Source organism: Chelonia mydas, chromosome 1, assembly GCF_015237465.2.
Source record: "Chelonia mydas isolate rCheMyd1 chromosome 1, rCheMyd1.pri.v2, whole genome shotgun sequence".
Taxonomy (NCBI): Eukaryota; Metazoa; Chordata; order Testudines; family Cheloniidae; genus Chelonia; species Chelonia mydas.
Genome location: NC_057849.1, coordinates 275,382,983 through 275,407,674, shown reverse-complemented (window position 1 = coordinate 275,407,674; position 24,692 = coordinate 275,382,983). Strand labels below are relative to the sequence as shown.

Below are 24,692 nucleotides of genomic sequence, written 5' to 3'. Positions count from 1 at the left end.
GTTTCAGGATTTGGCTCTAGTAGAAGAGGAGAAAGACTGATTAAGACCTGCACACCCCTTTGTCCTGATAATCTAATTTTGATTTGAATCAAGCTGTTCAGCAGCGAAGAACACAAACTACTTATGCCACAGTCCTTTCCAAATTTATGCCTTCAGTTCTATGGAACTGTTTAATTTCCTAAATGACAACTTTCAGGTACAATGCAAGATTTTTAGATACCCAAAGGTCAGAGTTTATAGGTGAAATCAGCCGCTTAGATACTTAAATTCCCTACATTATTTTGCATCCATAAGAAGAGTCCATTTTTGAAAATCTGGCCCTACAACTGCCTCAGGTTTCTGTATTTCTCCTATATCTGTAGTTAACACACTGACATCTGACAACACTTTTCAAACAAAATCATCTAAGCTTCCCTCTCAGCACACACACTATCCCCTGCTGCAGGGAGTTTTCCAGCTGCTCATAGGAAACTGGTTATATAACTGCCACTTGCTATCCATGTCCTCTTCCTGAATCCCAGCTAGGCCAAGGAGATCTGGGGAGCTGGGCCAAGGAGTCCAAAACTATCAGTAAAAAAGTCAGTTAACTGCTTGGTGCGTAAGGATGGTGTTAGTAAGGGTTTTCTGCTCCAATTTCCCAAAGAGGGTGGAGTGCCCCTCTCTACCACACTGCTGTTGCACAGGTTCTACCCAATAATTGGCGTATGAGATCACTCGACCACCCATCTCCCCATCATCAGTGTGAGCTTCCTCAGTGCTCAGCGGTATGTGAGTTGGGGGGAACTTCGGTCCAGGAGGCAAATTTGGGCTTGTTAGATCTCTTTTCAAACCCATGGCTGAACTCTGGAATTGAAGTGCCAGCAAAGGAGACATAATCTTTAGGCTCCAGAGCCCCTTTACAATGTCTTTCCCCTGAACAACTGACTTCCTCCAGCCTGGAATATCAGAGAAAGTATTGAGCATGTTCCGTATATCTCTGGTGTGATTCCCATGAGCTCAGTTGCCATAGGGTAATCAGACTGGAGTCAGGTTTGGGCTCTCAGCTGAGCATTATGCTGCTGCTTCTGAGGGAGATGTTCTCCCTTGGAGTAGTGAAGATCTTCTATAGTTGCATGGTCAGTCAGACTTGTGGCAGTACTTATGGGAGAGCAGCTCTGGACGCTGCTTTTGGCTGAACAGAACAGGCCAAAACCTGAATTTCTCTTACTGCTGGCTACTGCTATCAGTGACATCACACATAATCCTGAGGTTCTTGGAAGGCACAGCAGGTGAGGGAGAAAAATGATTATAAATAATTTTAATTGTAATTTTAAAATCTATTATTCAGTCAAATATTGTACTAGGGTGAAATTAATCCTTGGGCAGAGTGTCAGCACAAGACCAAAGCCTCACTTAATGATTTGGGATCTTAAAGAGATTTTTATTTATTTAATTTTTTAGAAGGATTTAAATTTATATTTAAAAGCTCACATAATAATTTCCTTTTCCTTTATAGTTTTGCCTACAAATCATGAAGTGCAAATTTTATTTAAGTTGCATTTCCCATTTAAAAAAACCAAAAACCTGTAGTTTAAAAATATATATGATCTTATATTATATAATATGAAATTATAAATTATGTCACAGAGCTTGAACCTTGGATCTGCAGAACTAAAACCAGAGCCTCTATTACTCCATCTAAAGGCAGTAATTTCTTAGGTGATAGCTGTAGCAGACTCTTATCCTCTTATATGAATCAGCCACTAGAGGGGGACAAAGATCCACATTTTGTTAGAATGGGTTACAAAAATGAATGTATGATGCAAGTTAATTAATAAACTATGTATAATTTTGATAAAAAGTAAATATAATGAATAAAGTTAATATGACTAAAATAGCAACTTCCAGTACTTATGAATAATATGACTCTTCTGCTGTGATTGTAAGGTCTGCAACAAATTTTCAAACGAAAATTCCTTGGCTATTTCAAAGTCAAGTTTTAAAAAAATCAAAATCAAGATGCTAGAACCAAAATTGTGTTTTACAGGAGGTCACACTAGTTGATGGCTAGTAATCTCTGAATCTCATTAAAGGGGTTTTCACTGGAGAATATGCTAGTTTATTTTACAGTATAAACTCCTTGCAAAAAGAATCAAATAATTTTCAAATGAATCTGTAATTTTTCATTACAACAATGTGGAAATGGCTAAAATTGTGTGTAGTTTTCCTAACACCAGGGTAATAACAGCTATAAATTTCGAAGCCATTTTTGGAGAAAAAATTATCCACTACACTTCATCAAAGTAGTTTATGAGACCATGAAGTTATCCTAAGTAAAACCCACACATTAGTGACTGAGAGGAAGGGGCCTCTGGCTCCAGAGGGTAGCCTACTGCTTGCTACGCAGATGGACAGAGAGGACCCTGGTTACAGGAAGCTACAACTGCAGCTGCCTCCTCCCTGTCTAGCTAAGAGACTGATCATTAGGGGAGGAGCAGAGAGTATGCTCAGCTGCATTAATAACAGCCTCAGACTGTTTCCTTCTGCTGGGGCTTACAGTTGGTGGGGAGAAATGTAGTGTTCCCCTCCCTAACCTGAAAGCTGGGGAGGAGCTGGCAGATGTCAGAGAAAGCACTATACACTGTGTCACTTCATTTGTATCTTTAGGCAGATACAGGACTTTCCTGGCTTTCCTATCTAATTTTTGGCAACATATGCAACCAATATGGTAAGGAGAATTGACATTAATTAGACTTTACTGTAAGAGGTAGTTTGCAGATATTCTCTAAAAGGGTTTGCAAGCACTGGGATGATTACAAAATGAATACTATTTTTAGATATTATTATTTAAGAATAAAATCCCCTTTATTTAAGACACTGTGGGAGTAACTGTAATATGAATATAGGACTGGGACCTTGATGGGTCATCTAGTCCAGTCCCCTGCACTGACAAAGGACTAAGTATTATTTACAGCATTGCTGACAAGAGTTTGTCTAACCTGCTCTTAAAAACCTCCAAATGACAAAGATTTCCACAACCTCCTTAGGTAATTTGTTCCCGTGCTTAATGAGCCTTATGGTTGGGTAGTTTTTCCTAGTATCTAACCTAAATCTCCCTTGCTGCAATTTATGCCCCTTACTTCCTGTCCTCAGTGGATAAGGAGAACAATTTATCACCCTGCTCTTTATAACATCCTTTTATGTATTTGAAGACTGTTATGTCCCCTCTCAGTCTTCTCTTCTTCACACAAAACAAATCCAGTTTTTTCAATCTTTCCTTGTAGGTCATTTTTTCTAGGCCTTTAATCCATGTTTATTGCTCTCCTCTGGACCTACTCAAATTTGTCCACATCTTTCCCAAAGGACACAGTACGCCAGTTGAGGCTTATCAATGCTGAGCAAAGCGGAAGAATTACTTCTCATGTCTTGCTTACAACACCCCTATGAATAAATCACAGAAGGACATTTGTTGTTTTGCAACTGTATTACACTGCTGACTCATATTTAATTTGTGATCCACTACAACCCCCAGATCCCCTTCAGCAGTACTCCTTCCTAGGTAGTCATTTCCCATTTTGTATTTGTGCAGCTGATTATTCCTTCCTAAGTGTAGTTCTTTGCATTTGTCCTTACTGAATTTCATCCTATGTATTTCAGACCATTTCGACAGTTTGTCAAGATAATTTTGAATTCTAATCCTGTCCTCCAAAGCTCTTCCAACCCTTTCAAGTTGATATTGTCCACAAATTTTATAAGTATACCCTCTATGACATTATCCAAATATTTTATTATTGCATCGTTAACTATCTTCTACTGCCCTAGATAGGCGTTGCAAGCTAAGGAAATTATATGAAAGTGGACTTTAGTTAGCCTCTGTCGGAAGCTAGGATGACTCTTCTGTTAATCTAACATTTTAGAAAGAGGACATGATAAAACTGGGTATCCTCACCATTGGTGCAATTAGAGAGGGGCACAGTCAGGTGTGTCTGGGCTGGCTGGCACAGAATGGTGGTGACATGGAAGTGCTGGCTCCCCCCAGCATTGACCTCTCTTCCCTAATCCCAAGGAAACTACTTCAGAGGGGCACTATTGTGCTGGGCTGTTCTCCCTACTCTGATCCTCCCCAGAGCCCCGTGGGACTGTTTAGCATACAATTATGCTAACCCACTCAACATCATTATATTAGGGTTGCAGTTCAGCACTTTGAAACTCCTCTAAAGGGAGCGGTGGCCAGAGTGGACAATATGGGAGTTGTGCTGTCAGGGGAGAGATAAAACCGAAGAGATCAGTGCTGACTCTGAATGTTCTGGACAACCTGAGAGTTAGGGCAGTGGTTTTCAACCTCTGGTCCATAGAGGGGGTCCACAAAAGGTTGTTCTTGCCAAATAACAGTGCTTTTCACCCTGTGGTCTGCAGTCTCCTAAGGGGTCAGCAGACTAAGTCTAAGATTTCCAAAGGGATCCACAACTCCATTTAAATTTTTTTACGAACCAAAAATGAAAAAAGGTTGAGAACCACTCATTGACCTCTCTGTAGGAAAATATTAAAATCTGGATTAAAAACAAAATCTCTAGCTTGATCTTGTTTACAACTGTCACAAAAGCGAGGCTCACCTAATGAGGTGAACAATAAATAACTGCTCAAAATGACTGACACCTAACTTCACGTGCAGGAACTATAATACAAAGTCTAAACACTTCCATAATGAAGCTTGAATTTCAACACACAGCTCCATACTTCTGTAAAATAATAGTGTGATTAGATAGTTCCAGTTGATTTCACATGTACAGTTCTCAGTAATACCAATTATAATGGCTCTTAATTAAAATTCAATAGCAAATGTGAGGCAAGTTCATAATGAGGCATGTTAAAATAAGAAGTAACAACATTTTAATAGTATAGTACTAGTAGTTCTCACTTAGAAACGCTGGCTTGTAGACAGAGAAGCTAATTCCCATGAAATGTCGTGCATAAAAGTTTTCTAATAAAGATATTGCCTGCAAGCCAAAATGTTACGTTGAAGACAAAATGCAACAGATTCCCTTTATTGTCATTATTTCCTTTATTATTATTTAACACTAAGTAATGTAAATGGAATGGTTAATTATTGTATTTTTTAAGTAGAAATATTGCCCAAATTACAACCAGCCTTTATACATACTAGATTTCTGTAAATTAAGATAGATAGAAGATGCCATTCAATGTGAGCAACTTGAGGACTTCAAACCAAGATGTAAACACAATTGATTCTCTGTGGAAAAATAATATTCAAATAATTGAAACAGACAAATGTCCAGGAACTAGTGTCTTAGATTCAAAGCCCTTTGGAATCAGGCAAGAGTCTTTCCATCGTAAGGCTTTGGATAGATGCTATTAGCAGAAGGAATTTTTCATTTCTCTGTATTGGTATTTCTTAGCCACTATTGATTTAAAAGGAACTAGAAGCAAACTTGCCATTGCCATATACATATATAATCTCTTTTAAAAGGGTCTATATGTGTTTTAAATACAATCCTTAATTAAAAATTAAGTTAGTTCTTCAAACGCTTGCCCTTAGGCTGACCCTGACTTTAAATAATGTAGTCATCTTTTCTATGTATATGCATATATATATGTATTACTTTGTATAATAGGTGGACTGGGAATGGTGGGCAAGGTTAATTCTTCATGTCTTTGCAAAACTTTTTCCAGTTAACTTTAAAAGAGTTTTCAGGGGAGAATAATTGAAATATTGAAACAGGTAAATGTAAGTAATGATTGAAGCAATAAATAAAAAGGGTTTAAATACAAAAGGCAAGGGAAGTTTTATTATTCATTTAATATGAGCATAGGTAACATAGTTATGGACAGAATTTTTAAATATTGCTGTAATTGCTGTATATTAGTGCATGTTCTGGAAGCAGAAGGGCATTATTGCTTTTCTGAAAGCATACATTATGCAAACAGAGGCATATTCTGGAATGCTGAATAGCCATAAAAAATACAGACCATAACTTTAAATTAGACCAGCAGAGAATTACTATTAAAATATAATAAAAACAGTAATGAACCAAACAGACTTGCCTAATAGATCACCTTGCAATCTAGTATAAAGTTTACTAGATATTATTAGAGACCCTTGGAGCTTCCAGGTTAATTAAATTTTATTAAATCAGGTTTTGTAGCAGCATTTCATAGTAATACATTTTAAATTAAAATTGTAACTCTTGTCCTCTACAAGTTTATTTCTGGTCTTCCAATCTTAAAAGAGCCATAGTTCATACATATTTAAGAGTTTGTGTACTCTGCATAGAATTTTCTTTTATAAGCATCATAAATAGTTTGTTTCAGGAAAAACAAAAATCTTGTTCAATTGATCTAAGAGGAGGAGATGAGGATTTTAAAGCTTAAATCAGGAGAGCCAATTAAAACAAATGTCCATACTTTTAAAACAAATGAATTGGTGAAAAAGAAAAATAAGCATGAAATTCTATAAGCATAAAATGAAAATATTGTTGTTCTATATACAGAGCATGTAGACCCAAGAAGCGAATCTATTTTAAGAACTGACTGGCATTATCCCCAGTGTAGACTCATAAGAGTAAGGGCTTCAGGATCAAGTCCTGAATTTGTGAAGAAAAGAGAAATATTGTGCGTTCAATTATTATAAAGTTTTAGAATACCCTGAACATTTGGCTTGGGGTTAGTGCTCTGCATAGGTCTGGTTATATAATTGAAAAAGGAAAAGAAAAAAAGAAAAGAAAACATGGTGCTGAAAATGAACATGTTCAGCAGCCAATGTGATTTAACTTACCCAGATGTGCTTTTCATGAGATGAAGAGAGATGGATGGAAAAGAAAAGCACACAAACATTAATGAATATATGTCAATCCATTAAAAAAATCATGACAGATAAAATAAGAGTGCAATCACAAATATGGCAAATCTCACTATGAAACAGACCTTCCACTAATTTATTTAAAAAGATACACGCTCCTGTATGGATTTTTAAACTGAGATGATAGCAGGTTAAAATTAAATTGGCATCTGTTACTTATTAGAAACCTCTTAGCACAACAGACCTACAATAAATGTTAGAGCCAGAAGGTCTGATAAACAGCACATGTTGGATACTATTCACAAACAAATGCAAGTTGTCCCAGCTTTCATCATTCATAACGTTTTGTGCAATGGAATGTTATGTATATTTTGATTAGTGTTTTTCACACAAACACATTTATATACAAACAATGTGGATTTAGCCACTAAGCAAATTACCACGGAAGAATCTCCAACCACACACACAGCAAAGGGTGAACCAGGATTTGCTTTCTTGCCTATTACATCAAAAAGCCCCCAAAATAAAATGGTCTAAGTTGTGTTTTCTGAAACATTACAGGAAATGTCAGCATCACTTAGGGCTGGATTGTGCTATCCTTACTCATGCTGAGTAGTATGTAACTCTGTGACTAGTCTGATTGGTGTGAGACGAGTTGTCATACTGATTTAAGCAGTTTTGCATTCTATGTAAGGTGTTACTCAGTGTAAGGATAGCAGCACCTGACCCCTTACTAAGGTAATGGAATTTTACTTCCAGTTCATAATGACACTATATAAAAGAGCTTGCTGAGTTGTGTATGGTTGTAAAACAGCTACGATTCTCCAAAAAACATGGACAGAGAAATATCACTAAAAGGACTGTGCACCAATCACACCAGAAATTTGAGTTTATTTTCCTGTTGACACAAGCGTTTAAAGTTACACAGAATTAAAGGCAGGCTAATAAAAATAGTTTCTGGATGAATGACATTGCCCACTAGCCAATAAGTCTGCTAAACATGCAGAAAACCCAGGAGCTAACCATGTGCCGCCAACATAATTTCTAAAGGTGTCTATTACAGAGCCAGGATGCCACCATTAGTAATATAATTTCCCCAGCGTACCATCTGTATCTTATGATTGTCATTCAGTAAAGAAAGGGAGATCCCGTGTCACATGCCTGAATAACACCTAAGCAATCTTACAATATTGTATTTCAAAAAAACCCAAAAACCCTTACACGGGTCAAAAGAAAAGTGTGCTGTAAAACTGCTTGGAAAATATAAGTGAAGAAAAGTCTGGCCTGATGAACCCGTGCTCTGATTGAGCCTGGGCAGCTGGTGATGAGGTCCAGACAAAACACACAGTAATCAGGAAGGGGGAAGAGGCCAAGAAATAAAGTTTTTGTTTCCATTGTGTTTGTGGTGGAGAGAGAGGATGGGCAAGAGAAGGAGAAAAATGGGAAGAAAGTGGGAGTAAACGACAAAAAGGTGAGGTATGGAGAGTTTTGGGGCCAGAGGACAGACAGATGGGGAGGAGGATTAAAGTGGGTGATGGAAATAGAGACATAAATACATATTTGTACAATTCTTAAATTAATGGACGCACCATTAGACTTGAAAGTAGAGTCATGAATTGTAACATTTGGGAGAAGATTTTCTGCATTGATCTACTCTGTGAGGACTGACCTTAAAGCTCTGCTGGAGATAACCCTACTGTGGTGAAGTTCCCAGCATCCAAAGGCAGCATAGCACATTCCCTATGCTAGGGGAGGCTAGACGAGTGTCAGGCTGCTCTAACCTGCCCTCTGAGCCAGACAGAGAATAAAGGAAGATAAATTGACTTTCTCATGGCATCCTACTCTACAGAAACGCTGGGTCCTTAAATTTTAGCTCTCTAATTTTCATAAAAAAACTTTTTATCCCCTTTTTAATGAATCATAGAATCATAGAATATCAGGGTTGGAAGGGACCTCAGGAGGTCATCTAGTCCAACCCCCTGCTCAAAGCAGGACCGATCCCCAATTAAATCATCCCAGCCAGGGCTTTGTCAAGCCTGACCTTAAAAACTTCTAAGGAAGGAGATTCTACCACCTCCCTAGGTAATGCATTCCAGTGTTTCACCACCCTCCTAGTGAAAAAGTTTTTCCTAATAACCAACCTAAACCTCCCCCACTGCAACTTGAGACCATTACTCCTTGTTCTGTCATGAGCTACCACTGAGAACAGTCTAGATCCATCCTCTTTGGAATCCCCTTTCAGGTAGTTGAAAGCAGCTATCAAATCCCCCCTCATTCTTCTCTTCCATAGACTAAACAATCCCAGTTCCCTCAGCCTCTCCTCAAAAGTCATGTGTTCCAGTCCCCTAATCATTTTTGTTGCCCTCCGCTGGACTCTTTCCAATTTTTCCACATCCTTCTTGTAGTGTGGGGCCCAAAACTGGACACAGTACTCCAGATGAGGCCTCACCAATGTCGAATAGAGGGGAACGATCACGGAGGGAAGACAAGGATCTTCCTTGATCATATTTCAGCTTGTTGGAAATATCATCTGATTTTTTTTGGGTGGGGGAGGGTTGTTTCCTGCTGTCTTTTGTCTCTATCTTCCTTATTCCCATAGCTCCCATCCTATAAAGGGACTGACATGGCCGGACCTTTGTGTCTGTATGGTGTCCCATTGATTGCAGAATCAGGATTTAAGACACAGTTGGATCCACGAGCACACTTACATCCATGAGTGTCTTTCCACTAAAATCATTGGGATTCTGCATGAGTGCAAAGCCCTATCAGCAGAGATCAGATTGCAGGGTTGAGGCCTTGTTTTGCTTTTCCTACTTGTGTCTGGCTCAGAATTAGCTGTTAGTTGAGAAAAGGAGTACTTGTGGCACCTTAGAGACTAACAAATTTGTTAGTCTCTAAGGTGCCACAAGTCCTCCTTTTCTTTTTGCGGATACAGACTAACACGGCTGCTACTCTGAAACCTGTTAGTTGAGGTAAGCCTCCTTATACTGTATAGGGAGAAAGGATTCAAACATTTGGCAAGAGGAATCTCTGGGTCCCTGTGTTTATTTTTCACAAACCCTGTATTTAAAATCAAAGGGAAACAGTTTTCCATACATAGGAAGAATGAAATTATGTACTGCTTTCATTGGAATTTGACAGAAGTATAGAACTTGACTGCCCTCCCCTCCCGCCGTGCTCTGAGTGGACTCAGCTGTGGCGGGCAGATCCCATATGCATCGCTGCCGAGGGGGGAGTGATTCTGACAGGCACTGGAGCACTGGGACCAGTACACAATTTTGTGTTGGTGGGAGGCAATAACCCTGCATGCCCCTCTCCCTCGTCTCTGCATGGGGCTGGCCCCACCAACCCCCACTGCACCGCATTTTCCCGCCACCCATGGCTTTGCGCCCTGGGTGGCTGCTCCGCTCATCCTGCTCTGGTCACAGCCCTGCACTCTGGGTACATCTACACTGCAATTAAAAAATCCACGGCCGTCCTGTCCCAGCTGACTCAGGCTCATGGGGGGGCTTGGGCTAAAGGACTGTTTAATTGTGATGTCGACATTCGGGCTCGGATTGGAACCCAGGCTGCAGAACCCTGTGAGGTGGGAGAGTCCCAGAGCTTGGGCTGCAGCTCAATCTGAACATCTACATTGCAATTAAACAGACTCTTAGCCCGAGCCCCCTGATCCTGAGTCAGCTGGCTTGGGCCAGATGCAGGATTTTAATTGCCATGTAGACATTCCCTCTGACACATTTCCAAGACCTGAAGAGGAGCTCTGTGTAAGTCTGAAAGCTTGTCCCTGTAACCAACAGAAGCTGGTCCAATAAAAGACATTACCTCACCCATAGTCTCTCTTCAATATCATTACATTTTTAAGTGTACAGTATCTTAATGAAAGCAATTACTATTTTGGGTACAGGAGAGAGAAGGTCCACCCCCTCAATATCTAATTTAGTAGCATCACATATTAACAAAATTAAGGGGAAATATTGGTAGAGGCCTTTACTGACTGTTTCGGAAAGATACTTCAATAAATGGAGAGAAAATATGTTTTGCAATGGAATTAACTTGAAAGGAAAAAGCAGTTCTTATTTACACAAAACAAAAATTAGGCCCTGATCCTGCAAGGAGAACAGTATGGGTTCATGAATGCAATGCCTCACTGACTTGGGGTTCTCCTAGCCCAGGCATGGGCAAACTATGGCTCGCGGGCCACATCCGGCCCATCAGCTGTTTTAATCTGGCCCTTGAGCTCCCGCTGGGGAGTGAGGTCTGCGGCTTGCCCCGCTCCGGCGCTCCAGCCGGGCAGCAGGGTCAAGGGCTGCTCCGTGCAGCTCCCGGAAGCAGCGCCAAGTCCCTGCTCAGGCTCCTACGTGTAGGGCCAGTCAGAGGGCTCTGCTCTGCACACTGCCCCACCCTCACAGCCAATGGGAGCTGCAGGGGCAGTGCGCAACAGAGCCGCCTGGCCATGCCTCCGCGTGGGAGTCTGAGGGAGTGTCACAACCTCAGGGGTTCTTTTGGGGAAGGCAAATCAGCACTGCATGTTGCTAACACTGTTGCAAGGATTGCAAAGCATTTTGGGGAGGGTCAAAGGTGTAAGTGAAGAGTGAAAAATTCTTTTGCAGGCTGCAAGAGGCCAGAGGGGGAAGGAGAAAGAGAGCAGAGAATGGGTTAACTCAAAACTGCAGCTAGCAAGCTCAGTCCAATGATAAGACGCTGGCCCCAGTCCAAGGTCACGGCACTAGACAAGAAGTTTATCTCTCACCCAGCCACAACCAGCCATGAAAAAACCAGGGCTGCAAAGATAAAGAACACAGGCAAGACAACGAGGGGCGGGGAGCAGAGCTTTGTGTCCTTGGAGCCGTTGTGTTTTGGAAAAGTGAAGAAATCCACAGAAAGCCGGTTTGGACTGGCACAAAGAGCACCAGGAACAGAGGTTGCAGAATGGAACACCCCCAAAGAAACCCAGCACTTAAAACCCTCCTGAGAGTTGGAGTAATTCGGAGATCATTGTGGACCCTGGACAACCTGGGCCTAGGACAGAACTCCTGTCCACCCTTCCCCCTCTTCTGCTTACGTTACACCCAGGCTTGGCCAGCCTCGGGTAAAGCATGTGCGAGTATGAAAGTGGGTTAGGGCTTGAGGCACTAACACTTTCTTCCTTCCTCTAAATAACGTGGGAAGCATCCATCACTCTCTGCTGTTATTTTATTATTTTATCAATAAAGCTTTAAAGCTCAGTTATGTGGTGTGTTCTGTCATCTCCTCCCTAAAGATCCTGCGGTCTCAGCCTGATCACCTGATGCCCCAGGCAAATTGGTAACATAAATCTGTCACAGGGGGACATGCTGCTGCTTCTGGGAGCCGCATGAGGTAAGTATGGCCCGGAGCCTGTACCCCGAGCCAAACCCCTGTGCCCCAACCCCCTGTCCCAGCTCTGATCCCCCTGCTGCCCTCCAACCCCCTCATCCCCTGCCCAGAGCACCCTCCTGCACCTTAAACCCCTCATCCCCTGCCCCACCCCAGAGCCTGCACCCCCAACTGGAGCCCTCACCCCCCCATGCCCAAACCCCCTGCCCTGATCTCCCTCCTGCCCTCTGAACCCCTTGGTCCGAGCCCAGAGCACCCTCCTACACCCCAAACACCTCATGCCCAGCCCTATCCCAAAGCCCGCACCTCCCCAGCTCCCCACGCCAGCCTGGAACCCCCTCCCGCACCCTGAACTCCTAATTTCTGGTCCCTCCCCAGAGTCCACACCCCCAGCCAGAACCCTCTCCCTCTCCCCCCCACACCCCACTCCCGATTTCATGAGCATTCATGGCCCATCATAGAATTTCCATACCTAGGAGCCCTTGGGCCAAAAAGTTTGTCCACCCCGTCCTAGTCAGACTGGGGACACAGAATGCACTTTTTTATGGCAACAAGACATACTGAATGCATCTTTTGTTTGCTAAAAGGGAAAAAAAGCCTTGGGACCTCTTACATCAAATGATTCGTCATGAGTGCAGATACAAAGGAAAGAAATTAAATGAAGGACAATTAAAAATAATACGGCATGAGATAAAAATTATTCTTAAGGACTAGACAAGAACGCACACTTACAGGATAACACGTTTTTATAAATGTTACAAATATGAGAAGATTTAGATGGATGGCAATTACGAAGAGCTTAATTAACGCAATTTTGATTAATTTAAAAAAATGCATGTAATTAACAACATCATTAGGAAAAGGCACTTTTATACTGCAGCGGGCAAAGAGTTTTTCTACTTAAGAATGTACTAAATCAAATTCTCCTCCCAGTCACACATATAAAACCCCACTGAAGTTACAGGAGTTGTATATGTGTATAGCTGAGAGCAACAGATCATCTAGTCTGACCTCTTGTATATCACAGGCAATTTATTTTCACCCAGTTACCTCTGTTTTGAGCCCAATGCCTTGTGGCTGATTAAAGCATAACTTCCAGAAAGGCATCTAGTCTTCATCTGAAGACCTCAAGAAATGGAGAATCCACCACTTCTGTTGGTAGTTTGTTCCTATGGTTAGTCACCGTCTCTGTTAACATTTTTTACCTTAATTCTAATTTGCATTAGTCTGATTTCAGCGCCTAGCTATTTGCTCTGGTTGTGCCTTCCTCCACGAGATTACAGAGACCTTTAGTACCCAGTATTTTTCCTCATCACAGTACTTATACACTGTAATCAACTCACTTCTCCATCTTCTTTTTGAGCTCCTAAAGTGTCTTAGTGCAAGGCATTTTCTCCAGCCCTGAAATCATTTCTGTGGTTCTTTTCTACATCCTCTCCCAATTTTTCAAGAAATTAAACAAGAGTAAAATCAGCAAAAGGAAAGTAAAGGAACATAGCACTATTAGGAATGTAACTAGGCAAAGAAAAATGAAGCTAAATAACAAAAGTCTCCCTTCTATTTAACATGGGAATTATTCTTTCTTGACATGTTTATTTCTGTAATAAATTATGATTAGTTTGTTTCTAGACTCTACCAAGCAGCACTTCTAGATTGAAAGCTAAAAAACTGTGAGTAAAATAATGAAGATTTATGAACAGATATAGGTATCTGGTATAGCAAACACAGAGTTTCTCTGAATATAGGGAGTTTTGTAGAGTGGACCAGTCAGTCCTTGATCTTGCAAGCACTTATGCATATGTGTAAACATGTGCATAAGTCTCTGCATGATCGAGGCTTTTTTTTTCTTTTTTTGGCTACCTGCGTTCAAAGCAGAAACTTGCATTTTGCAAATACAAAGCAAAATTGTGGTTTGTGTAATTAACTAGAATAAGGGTTCCAAAAACTCATCCACAGTATGGAATATTTTCTATATCCGTTCTCCTTGGTAAATCTGAACTTTAATGTTCTTGCCTATTTTGGGGACATGGTGTATAGACTGAAGGTTTAGATTACTGTTTAAAAAACAATTAAAAAAAATCAGAATAAGAATATTGTCATTCAGATTCAAGCCAAACAAAAGCAGAGGAAAAGTTAAAGCTGTCAGCTCGGACCTTGACTCACCCTGGTGTTCTTGTTAGACTAAGGACTAGGACAGTACAACAAAATTTAGTTAGGGTGAACTGATTGTTGTGAGGACACCTCTGCCTGCAGGTAATATTGTGGCTTCTATCCTAAGACTGATATTGACAGATGCAGCACAGAGCACAAGAAATTTGTGATCTTCAGAGTTGGAATCCTATCAGTGCGCTCTGCGGAAGAGGTGGTTGATTTATACAGACAACTTTGGTAATGTGGGGAATAATTCAGCCATAGGATCTGCTGAAGGAGTAACAGATGAGACTGTTTGAGGCTATGATAGCAGTGCATATGAGGTGACATCCACCTCAGTATGGAAGATCAGCCAATTAAACCATGCCTTATGCTAGCCCTCTCCACAGGGGCAAATTAAATGGCTCTTTATGCACTAGAAAGTGCACAGATAAGTTGGAAGCATGGAGTTACAAGTCAGTGTAGGTGGAGGAACTTTTTTTACTATAACAAGTTTTTTATTTTTATAGCGAATTATACATTTAAACAAGAATTGTAATACTATTTTATATTTGACAGGTTTTTCTATTTTAAAATATAAATTTCCAAAGTTAAGTCTCTAATTTATGTTTGGAAGAAATGTTGTGCACTAATGTGCCTGCCAGATACATGTAGATAATGGTTGACTGCTTACACGTTTACACCAGTTGGTGCATGAAAATAGATAGTTATTTGTTTTTTGTAATGCCATATTGTGGAAATGCAGATAAAGTGGCAACATTTGAAATTTGACCCTAGACGACTGTAGTATTAATTCAGTATAATTGTCATTACTGAAACCTGGTGGCAGAGCCGTCCCTTGAGTACGTGAATTGGGGTGACTGCCCCGGGCTCCATGCTTTGGGGGGGGTGTCCCACAGGCAGACAGGTGAGGTGGGTGGGCAAGTGGGCTGAGGAGGCTAACAGCGAGGTGAGTGGCAGGCGGGCAGGCAGAACCTCCTGCTCCCTCTCAGCGCCTACTGCCTGCCACAGATCAGATGTTTCGCAGCGTCAGAAGGTGCTAGGGGAGAGGGAGGAGCAAGGGTGCAGAATGCTCGGGGGAGGGGAAGGAACTGGGCCACGAAGAGGCAGGGTGAGAAGAGGCAGAGTGGGGGTGGGGCCTTGGGGGAAGGGGTGGAGTGGGGGCGGGGCCTGAGCAGAGGCAGGGTGGAGCACCCCCTAGCAGATAGGCACCGAGTTTCTAATGTCCTGGCCCCCACACCCACCTAGGGATGGACCTGCCTGGTGGGATAATTTGTGTGATTGCAATGCTAAAATCTGTTTATAATCTTTTATGGAAGATAAGTAAAAAAGGTGTGTTGGGTGGGGGAGAAGGAAGAGGATGCTCTCTACATTAAAGACACCACAACCTGTTTTAGAGTTGTTGATAACTCAGAAGTGCAGGACCTTGAATGCATATGGATCAATGTACTAACAAACAAAGCCCAGGAAGTGATACCATTGGGGTGGGGGTGGTCGATCACGAAATCAAACCGGAAGAAAATGAGTTACTTCTTAAGCACCTGTCTGCAACATGTAGACAAAAAAAGTTGTGTTATCATGGCGGACTTCAGTTTGGGAAACATATGCCTGAAGTTTCATGCAGGCAGTAGTTAAACCAACAAAATGAAAGATAATATTTAGACAAACGGTATTATACGCAACATGAGGTAACTCTATTTTGGACTCCATTATGATGGATAAATGTAAAATCACTGGACTGGAAGTTGGTAGTTGCCTAGGGACCAGTGATCATGACCTGATTACATTCAATATAGGCAGAGAGTAGTCCTAACCAGTAATATACACACATGGTGTTTCAAAAGGGCTAATTTTCTCAAGATGAGGAAATTATGAGTGAAAGTGACTGGGAGAAAAATATTAGGCTGAAATATGTAAATAAACATTGGGAAATCTTCAGGGAGAATTTATTAGATGACTAAAAAGCTGTGATACCACAGTCAAAAAGGAGGACAACTTTGGCTAAAAGCATATCCTGGTTCACTGGTGAAGTGAAGGAAGCAATTAGAAATAACAAAGCAATATATAACAAATGGGAAAAAAGAAAAATAAAAAGCAATCAATATAAAGTAAAAGTTATAAAGTGCAGAAAATTGATAGAGAAGCTGAAGACATCAAGAAGAAACCCATGGGTGGCAGTTTAAGGCCTGTAAGGAGTTTTTAAAGTATACAATGGAACAAAAGAAATTGGCCCATTACTAGATGATGATGGTAAAATAGTAATGCAGAAAAGGCAGAAGTGTTCAGTAAATATTTCTGTTCTGTATTTAGAAAGAAGCCGGTTGATGTACTTATACCACATAAGGATGAAGAACTTTCCACTACATTTGTAACTAAGGAGAATATTAAGTAATACCTACCAGCAATAAGCATTTTAAAATCAGCAGGCCTGGATAATTACATCCAAGAATCCTAAAAGAGTTAGCTGAGGAGGTAACTGAGCTGAGGAGGTAGTTGGAGCACTGATGCAAATTTTTAATAAATCTTGGAATATAGGCAAAATTCCAAAAGACTAGAAGACTGCCGAAGTTTTGCCAATATTCAAAAAGGACAAGTGGTATAACTCTAGGTCAGTTACCTTAACAGCAATACTAGGCAAAATAATGGAAAAGCTGATATGGGATTCAATTGATCATGAATTAAACAATAGAAATATAATTAATGACAGTTAACATGTTTTCATGGAAAACAGATTTTGCCAAACAAACCTGATTTCATTCTTTGATGAGATTACAAGTGCCTGCATAGATGTAATATACTTAAACTTTTGTAAGGTGGTTGACTTAGCACTGCAAAACATTGTTGTTAAAAAATTAACACTAGACAATATCAATAAAGGACACATTAAACAGATTAAGAACTGTATGACACATGGCCAGAGAGGGTTAAGCAGCTCAAATGATCTAGATTGCACTTTTAGAGACACATTAGAAAAGTATGTAAATGGTAATTAGGGCCATTTCATGTTAGATAGGCTAGAACTTTGAAATGAAAACCTGTATTGTTAGAGGATTAGAAGTGATACTAATCGTATGTGTTTTCTTATATCTTGTTAGATGTTAGCCATGTGAACAGGCAGTTTTTATCTATTACTATAGCTATTGATTCAGAGATCAAAAGGAAATATTAACATTTAGATGAAATGTGAGTGAAATAACGTCATTGTCTGTATGTCTCTTTAAAGTTTGTGGTAAGCTTTATATGAACTACTTAATGGATAAATTACCTTATGTTAATCCATGTAGTTAATTACCGATGACCTTTGGGAAACACAAGGTTACATCAAAGGCCTATTGTTCAGTCAAGGACTCTGTGCTGACAAGGAACTATATAAAAAACTCTTGGGACCTGATCCTTTTAATCTCAGATCTGCTTGATGCTTTATGCAGGGAAAGCTTGAGTCATAAGACTGAGATCTCCAGTCCCACCTGGATCTCCCTGGATATGAACACTGGACTATAACCGATGGACTATTTCTGAAAGAACTATTTGCAACTACAAAGCTCACCATCTCTACTATGAAACTAATCTCAGAACTGTACTCATCTCTCTAGGTATACTGATCTTTTTAATCAATATTCTCTCTCTTTTCTTTTTAAATAAATTTTAGTTTAGTTCATAAGAATTGGCTGTAAGCATGTATTTGGGTAAGATCTGAAATATTCATTAATCTGGGAGGTAATAGGTCCAATCCCTTGGGATTGGCAGAACTTTCTTATATGATGAATAGCATTTTCATTAATTTTCATCATATTTGACTTGGGTGTCTGGGTGGAAGCCCACGGCTGGGTTGCTAAAGGGAATTGTGTTTTGTCTTCTGAGTAACCAGAGAGGTATTATAGAAACTGTTTTGTGCTGGCTTGGTAAATCTAAGTATTGGGGATTGTCTGCTCCATTCTTTGCAGTTTGCCCTACTTGGGTAACCCCAATGTGGCTCCCCGGGACTCTGGTCACAAACTGACTGGCAGATCTCAAAAAGTAAGCATTAATGGAGAATCATCTAGTGTTTCTAGTAAGGTTCCACAGGGACCAGAACTGCTATTCATCATTTTCATTCATGATCTAGAAGTAAATGTAAAATCACTGCTAAAAAAAATTGCAGATGACACAAACATTGGTGGAATGTCAAATAATGATACAGATCAATTGAATCACTTTGTAAGCTGAACCCGTTCAAACAAAATGCATTTTAATACAGCTAAGTGCAAAGTTATACATTTAGGAACAATGATTGCAGGCCATAGCTATAGAATGGGGGACTATATCCCGGAAAGCAGTGGCTCTGAAAATGATTTAGAGGTCATAGTGGACAAGTAACTGAACATGAGCACCCAACGCAAAGCTGTGGCAAAAAGGGAAGATGTGATCTTGGGATATATAACAGAAGTGGTCAATTGGAGTCGGGAGGTGATTTTACCTTTGTATATGACATTGGTGAGACCAATACTGGAATACTATGTATAATTCTGGCATCCACCGTTTAGAAATGACATTGAAAAATTGGAGAGGGTGCAAAAAAAGAGCCACAAAAATAATTCAATGGCTTGAGAAAATGCCTACCAGGAAAAGATTTTAAACTGATGTTTAGTTGATAACAAAAAACAAAAACAAACAAGGTTGAGAGGTGACTGGATAACAGTGTACCTTCACAGAGAAAATATACCAGGTACTAGGAGTTCTTTAATCTAGCAGAAAAAGGCATAATAAGATCCAATGGCTAAAACCTAAGCGAGACAAATTCAAATTAGAAATTAATCATACATTTTTACCAGTTAGGGTGACTAACCATTGCAACAAACTATCTAATGAAGTCATGGAATCTCCCTTTCTTGATGCCTTCAAATCAAGAATGGAAATATGTGCTTTAGCCATAGGGTGACCAAATGTCCCGATTTTATAGGGACAGTCCTATTTTTGGGTTTTTTTCTTATATAGTCACCAATAACCGCCCACCCCCTGTCCTGATTTTTCACACTGCTATCTGGTCACCTTATTTAGCCAAACACAAGTTATTTGACTCAGTACATGGTCACGGGGTGAATTGTAATGGCCGGTGATTAACAGGATGTCAGACTAGATGATTTAATGTACCCTTCTGGCATTAAATGCTATGAAAAGATGTGTCAGCTACTGGGACACTCATGTCTGCTGAATTTTACTGCTAGATATGTTCTTTAAGGACTGCAACACATTGGCTACACCCTCCTTCAACAGCTTAGGCGCAAAGTAAACAGGCTGGGAGGAAGAGGGAAGCCTGAGAAAAATAAGTGTTGGCAAGTTTTGTGTGTGATAAGCTAAGGTGGGTTATCAGGGCTAGTTTATATTGATAGCAAGTAATGCAATTCTCTAGGCCATATTTCAGCATTGTTTATCTTCTCTATACCATATATCAGACAAAATGTAAGAATGCACAGTCTTAACAAAACAAGTGATATGCCTGAGATACACTGATGATGTTTTCATCCTCTGGAGTCTGGACAGAAGATCTAAACTTCCCCACAGATTTCCATCACAATTTCAATAACCACACCCATTCATCAAAATCTCTACAGAATACCCAACACCAGCATCAACTTCATGGATATCACAATTAGCTTAAAAATAGAACCCTACAAACAACTATATACGAGAAACCCACCAATCACCAAACTTACCTCCACAGATCCAGCGACCACCCCAGACACACCAAAAGATCTGTTATTTACAACTCACATACCACAGAATTTGCTCTGAACAGAAAGTCCTGGATACACACCTAAACACACTTAAAAATGCCTTCACTAAACAAGGACACTCCACCAGAGAAGTAGATCCCATCATGTAAAGGGCCATCCAAATATCTGGGAGAACCTGCTTCAGTACAGGAAAAAAAAAATCCCTGACCACACACCCCTAGTTGTCACCTACCACCCCACGATGGAATCCATTTGAGGTATCATCAAACAATTACAACCCATATTTGATGGGGACTACATCCTGCAAGAAATCTTTCCTGAACCCCCTCTTCTGACCTTCAAACAATCCTCCAGCCTGAACAAGCTCATCATCAGAAGCAAGCTTCCCACAGACCAGGACAGGCCAACTCAAAGCAGCACCAGGCCCTGCCAGAACAGATGCAAAATCTGTAGACAAATCTCCACTGTTATGATGATCAATACCCCCACAACATACCTTTCAAGATTTATGGGTCCTACACATGCTTATCACAACATCTGGTGTATTTCATCCAGTGCAAAAAATACCCCAGTAACAACTATGCACGTGAAACCAGATAATCTTGAATGAATTCACAGAGAAAAATGATAAAAAACAAAAACACTGTATCACGTGTGGAGAAACGCTTTTCATAAAGTGATTTCTCTATAGCTGATTTTTCAATACTTTTCCTCAAAAGGAAACCTACACAACACCTTTAAAAAGCTAACTTGGAAACTTTAGTTCATAACTCTGCTTGACACCAAAAACCATGGACTTAACAGGGACACTGCTTTTATGGCTCATTACAACAATCTGTAACACACCACACTGCCTGCTGACCTTAATTGCCCACTTCAAATCTTTTAAGCATAACAGTCTAACCCCTAATTGCCCACTTCACGTCAAGTGCCAGCGTCCAACCTGTGTTACTCTTTTTGCTTAACAATCTGTCCCAACTTGTATTTAGTTCAAACACTCTGCTTCCTTCCCCAGACCTGATAAAGAGCTCAGTGTAGCTCGGAAGCTTGTAGATTCTGCCAACAGAAGTTGGTCCTATAAAAGATATTACCTCACCTACCTTGTCTCTCTCATATCCTGGGACCAACATGGCTACAATACCAATGCAAACAAATCTTAACAAATGTAAGAATAAACCTATTTCTTTATTCTTAACCAAGTTTCTTTTAGGTAATAACAGTTTGCAGTTCTATAGTACCTTTCATCACAAGTTCTTAAAGTTCTCTACATAAATTTATTAATCCTTGTGACAGATCTTTAAAGTTATAATTAGGTGTAAGAGGTAGATTTGCAAAAACTGCACAGTAAATCCCTGGTAGAATAAGAATAAACCCAGAAGAGTCCTGAAATTCACTTCCATGCTCTGAACACTAGACCACATTTAAGTTACAAATAATACAATTCTAAAATACTTAAATTAATGTGTCTTATTACATCACGTGTCTTTTGTGGTCAGGCTTCACTGAAAACATACATAACTTTATGAATATGTAGATGATTCAGCTAACTAATGGCTGTATTATTGGATCAATTTTAGCATCATGGTGGGATCAAATTAACAAATTCTGAAGAGCTAGTTTCCTGTGTCCTTGAACTTTTAGGATAAGGATTCATAGCTGATGACTAACTGTAATAACCAAATTCCTAGGATGAAAATTGGCTCTTTAGGGAGGTCTACAAAAGTCTTGCCTATCACTGAATAAGGGTTTTCATTTCACTTTAATGGTGTGTAAGTAGTTAATTAAAATACATAGAAATATATCATTAATAGCCAAATAGCATCCTCTAAGCAGGAAGTAGGCAAACTTTGAAGTGCAATAATATGTTGATTACACTATAATCACAAGAGTGGGATTTGAAATGCAGAAGTGTAGCACTCTCTCAGGAAACTTAGAGCAAAAGATATTGTTCAAAAATTTATTTTGCATATGCAAATAGTCAGGGCTAGAGAGCTAAAATAGCGTAATGTAAATTTAATTAGAATTATAATCCAGAATGTAAAATGTTTAAGAGTTCTAAATTTAAGGCTTTTTTTCCCCTGAGAGAGTGTTCCTCTGAAATATTGTGGCTTAAGTTTAAATAATTTAAAAATAATTATTGTCATTATCTCAAAGCTAACTCATATTGTAACAAATCTGTGGTCACACTTTGGCTACTCATAACTTTGCTGCAACATCATGTAGAAAACATATTCTCCCACTCTAAAACCAGAGTCTCCTGCCACCTGAGTTGAAGGAGCAGTGTCTGAGCTGCAAGCAATATAATGGTAGGGCTTAAGAATGAGCAGATCTGATGTTATCCAGTAGAAGGCGGTGGTCCATATTCTTCTTCACTAAAGTCACCTGTTCATTAAAGCATTTTATTCCCATTTTATTGAAGGGGAAACTGGGGCACAGATAGTTTAGGTCACTTGTCTGAGGTCACATAGCAAGTTTGTGGCAAAGACAGCATAGAATCCAGATCTCCTACTCCCAGTCCTGTATGGTAATTACTAGACAATGCTTCTTTGCCTTATTTCTCATATCTGACCTTCCAGCTAAGTGGCAGGGATCACTACAAAGCTTCTTCCCCTTCAGGGTCTGAGCTTGCTTTCTTTGCAGTGTTCACAGACCCTGATCAAAAGAAGCAAGGAGTCAAGCAAAAGGCTTGATCTCAAACTTAGTTGCTGTGCCACTAGAAAACAAGACAGTCTAATAAAGTTAAACTCTCTCAGTTACCTTTTATAAAGATACCACATTGTTTATGGACAAGGTCCTGTCAGTACAATATGTTTCTACTATCATTAATGTGAGACACTAAATCTCTCTCTCACTTATATTACCAAAATTGGTATTCATCTCTCAGCTAAGAAGACCTCTCTCCATTTATGCAAGGAAGGAGATATGCATTATTAAATGGGGGCAAGAAAGGTGTCTGACATACTGAGACAAACCTTTCTGCTTAAAGCTTTAAAAATGAAGTATTGGACCATTTTAACTTCTAATACACTTCAAGGTCTCAGTCACATTAAATGCCTTAATCTTTCTAAAGCAGATCTGATAACATGTGAATTTTGTACCATCCATTTCACAGGTCCCTATCCCAGTAATGTCCATAATTCCATAAATACCTGTGACCTACATTCTTAATTTTCTGTATTAGTCTTAGACATACAATTATATATTGAATGAATTAAGGACCTCAGTGAAAGAACCAACTCAAAGCACATCCAAACTTGTCTCTGCAAGTAACCGAGGGGTATTCTTAACAGTACTTTTAACAGTTCAGAAACCAAAAGCTACAAAGATTGACCACTCTTAAAGGTCTAAAGTGATGGAACAAAGGCCTTCAGGAAACAGACAATGCTTTTGTCTGATTAAGGGTAAGTGCATACAATTGCCACTTTTATATTCTAATATCTTGGACTATCTGGAAAAATATGCACCTGAAATACTACCCCAAGATTATACTCTAAGTGGATGAGTCATAATCACAAAGAAAAGATTCCTAAATGAGACCATGTCAGGGCATGATTTGGTTATGTCTACTCCACAAGGAGCCAAGGACAGACACAGGAGAAGAGAAAACTTTGAAAAGCTAACAGCACGAGAAAGTCTGGCTGTGAGAGATTAGACTAAGAGGTCTGGGAATAGATTATTTTGTATATTCTCCATTGTATCCGAATCCAAGACTTTTCCAGGTATTGTTTTTGTGTGATGCAATTAACATGTACAGCTGAATTTTCTGTGTTGTCCATTGTATATAAATTAAAACTTTTACATTCTGTTAATAAATACTAACCTAACAGAATAAGAGAAGTGACATATTTTGAAATATTTTTGTGGGCACTATGGTAACCTTTAAAATATCAACATTTGCCGGTTCCAATATTGTGGTATCTTCTATTCGCAGTATTGGAAGATACATGAGTAGCATGGTGAATGCTGAATTTCTAATGGCACCCAATATGGTCTGTTCCCAGTGGTGGCTTCAACAGCTCTTAAGAAATTTTGTAGAATTAAGGATAAACTATTGATATTTTTACAATATAATTCCATAAAAAGTGTTTAATTTCCATAAAATATATAACAGAATGGTGATTGATAATTGATTTAGAGATAAAAAATTCCAGATGCAGAGGAAAGATTGATCTGTTGTAGTATTCTTAAGAACAGTATCCTTAGTTTGATGACCAAGGTCTCTTCTCTGTTGGGAGAGGATGCTGAAGGAATGCTTCTTTACCTTATTCATAGATTGTAAAATTAGGACCCATTTAAATTGAACACTCATATTTGTACATTAACGATAATGATCGCATGTACCATGACTGCATGTGGTAAAAAGTATATAGTTAAAATACATACTATACATAAAACCACTCAGCGAGGCTGAAAAACATCCCTGGAATTTCCTCATCAGAAGGACAGAATACTATGCAAAGTATCCATCAAACTATGTAAAAGATCAGCAGAAGAGTGAGATACATGAGCATACTGTAAATATGAAAGATCAAAAAGAGTCTTAGAAAGTAAAATATTGACACTCAAACAGTAATTAAAGAACAGGAATAAGCTTGTTTTTAAAAAAAAATGTTTTCAAAGCGTAATTGTCCTTTTTCTCCTCAGATGTCCTCTAATAACACTGGAATTACGAGACT

General features: G+C 39.5%; 1 protein-coding gene across 5 annotated transcripts in view; it reads right to left on the bottom strand.

Annotated features, from left to right (window-relative positions):
• PPFIA2 (PTPRF interacting protein alpha 2) overlaps window positions 1–24,692 on the bottom strand; it is a 610,761-nt gene that overhangs the window by 39,585 nt on the left and 546,484 nt on the right. For 2 of the 5 annotated variants that reach the window (XM_043547080.1, XM_043547089.1), the window contains one exon: window positions 6,773–6,781. The exons of the other annotated variants lie outside the window; for them this stretch is intronic. In XM_043547080.1, coding sequence (XP_043403015.1) covers window positions 6,773–6,781 — 9 coding nt within the window. The remainder of the gene's footprint in view (window positions 1–6,772; window positions 6,782–24,692) is intronic. 5 annotated transcript variants of the gene reach the window in all.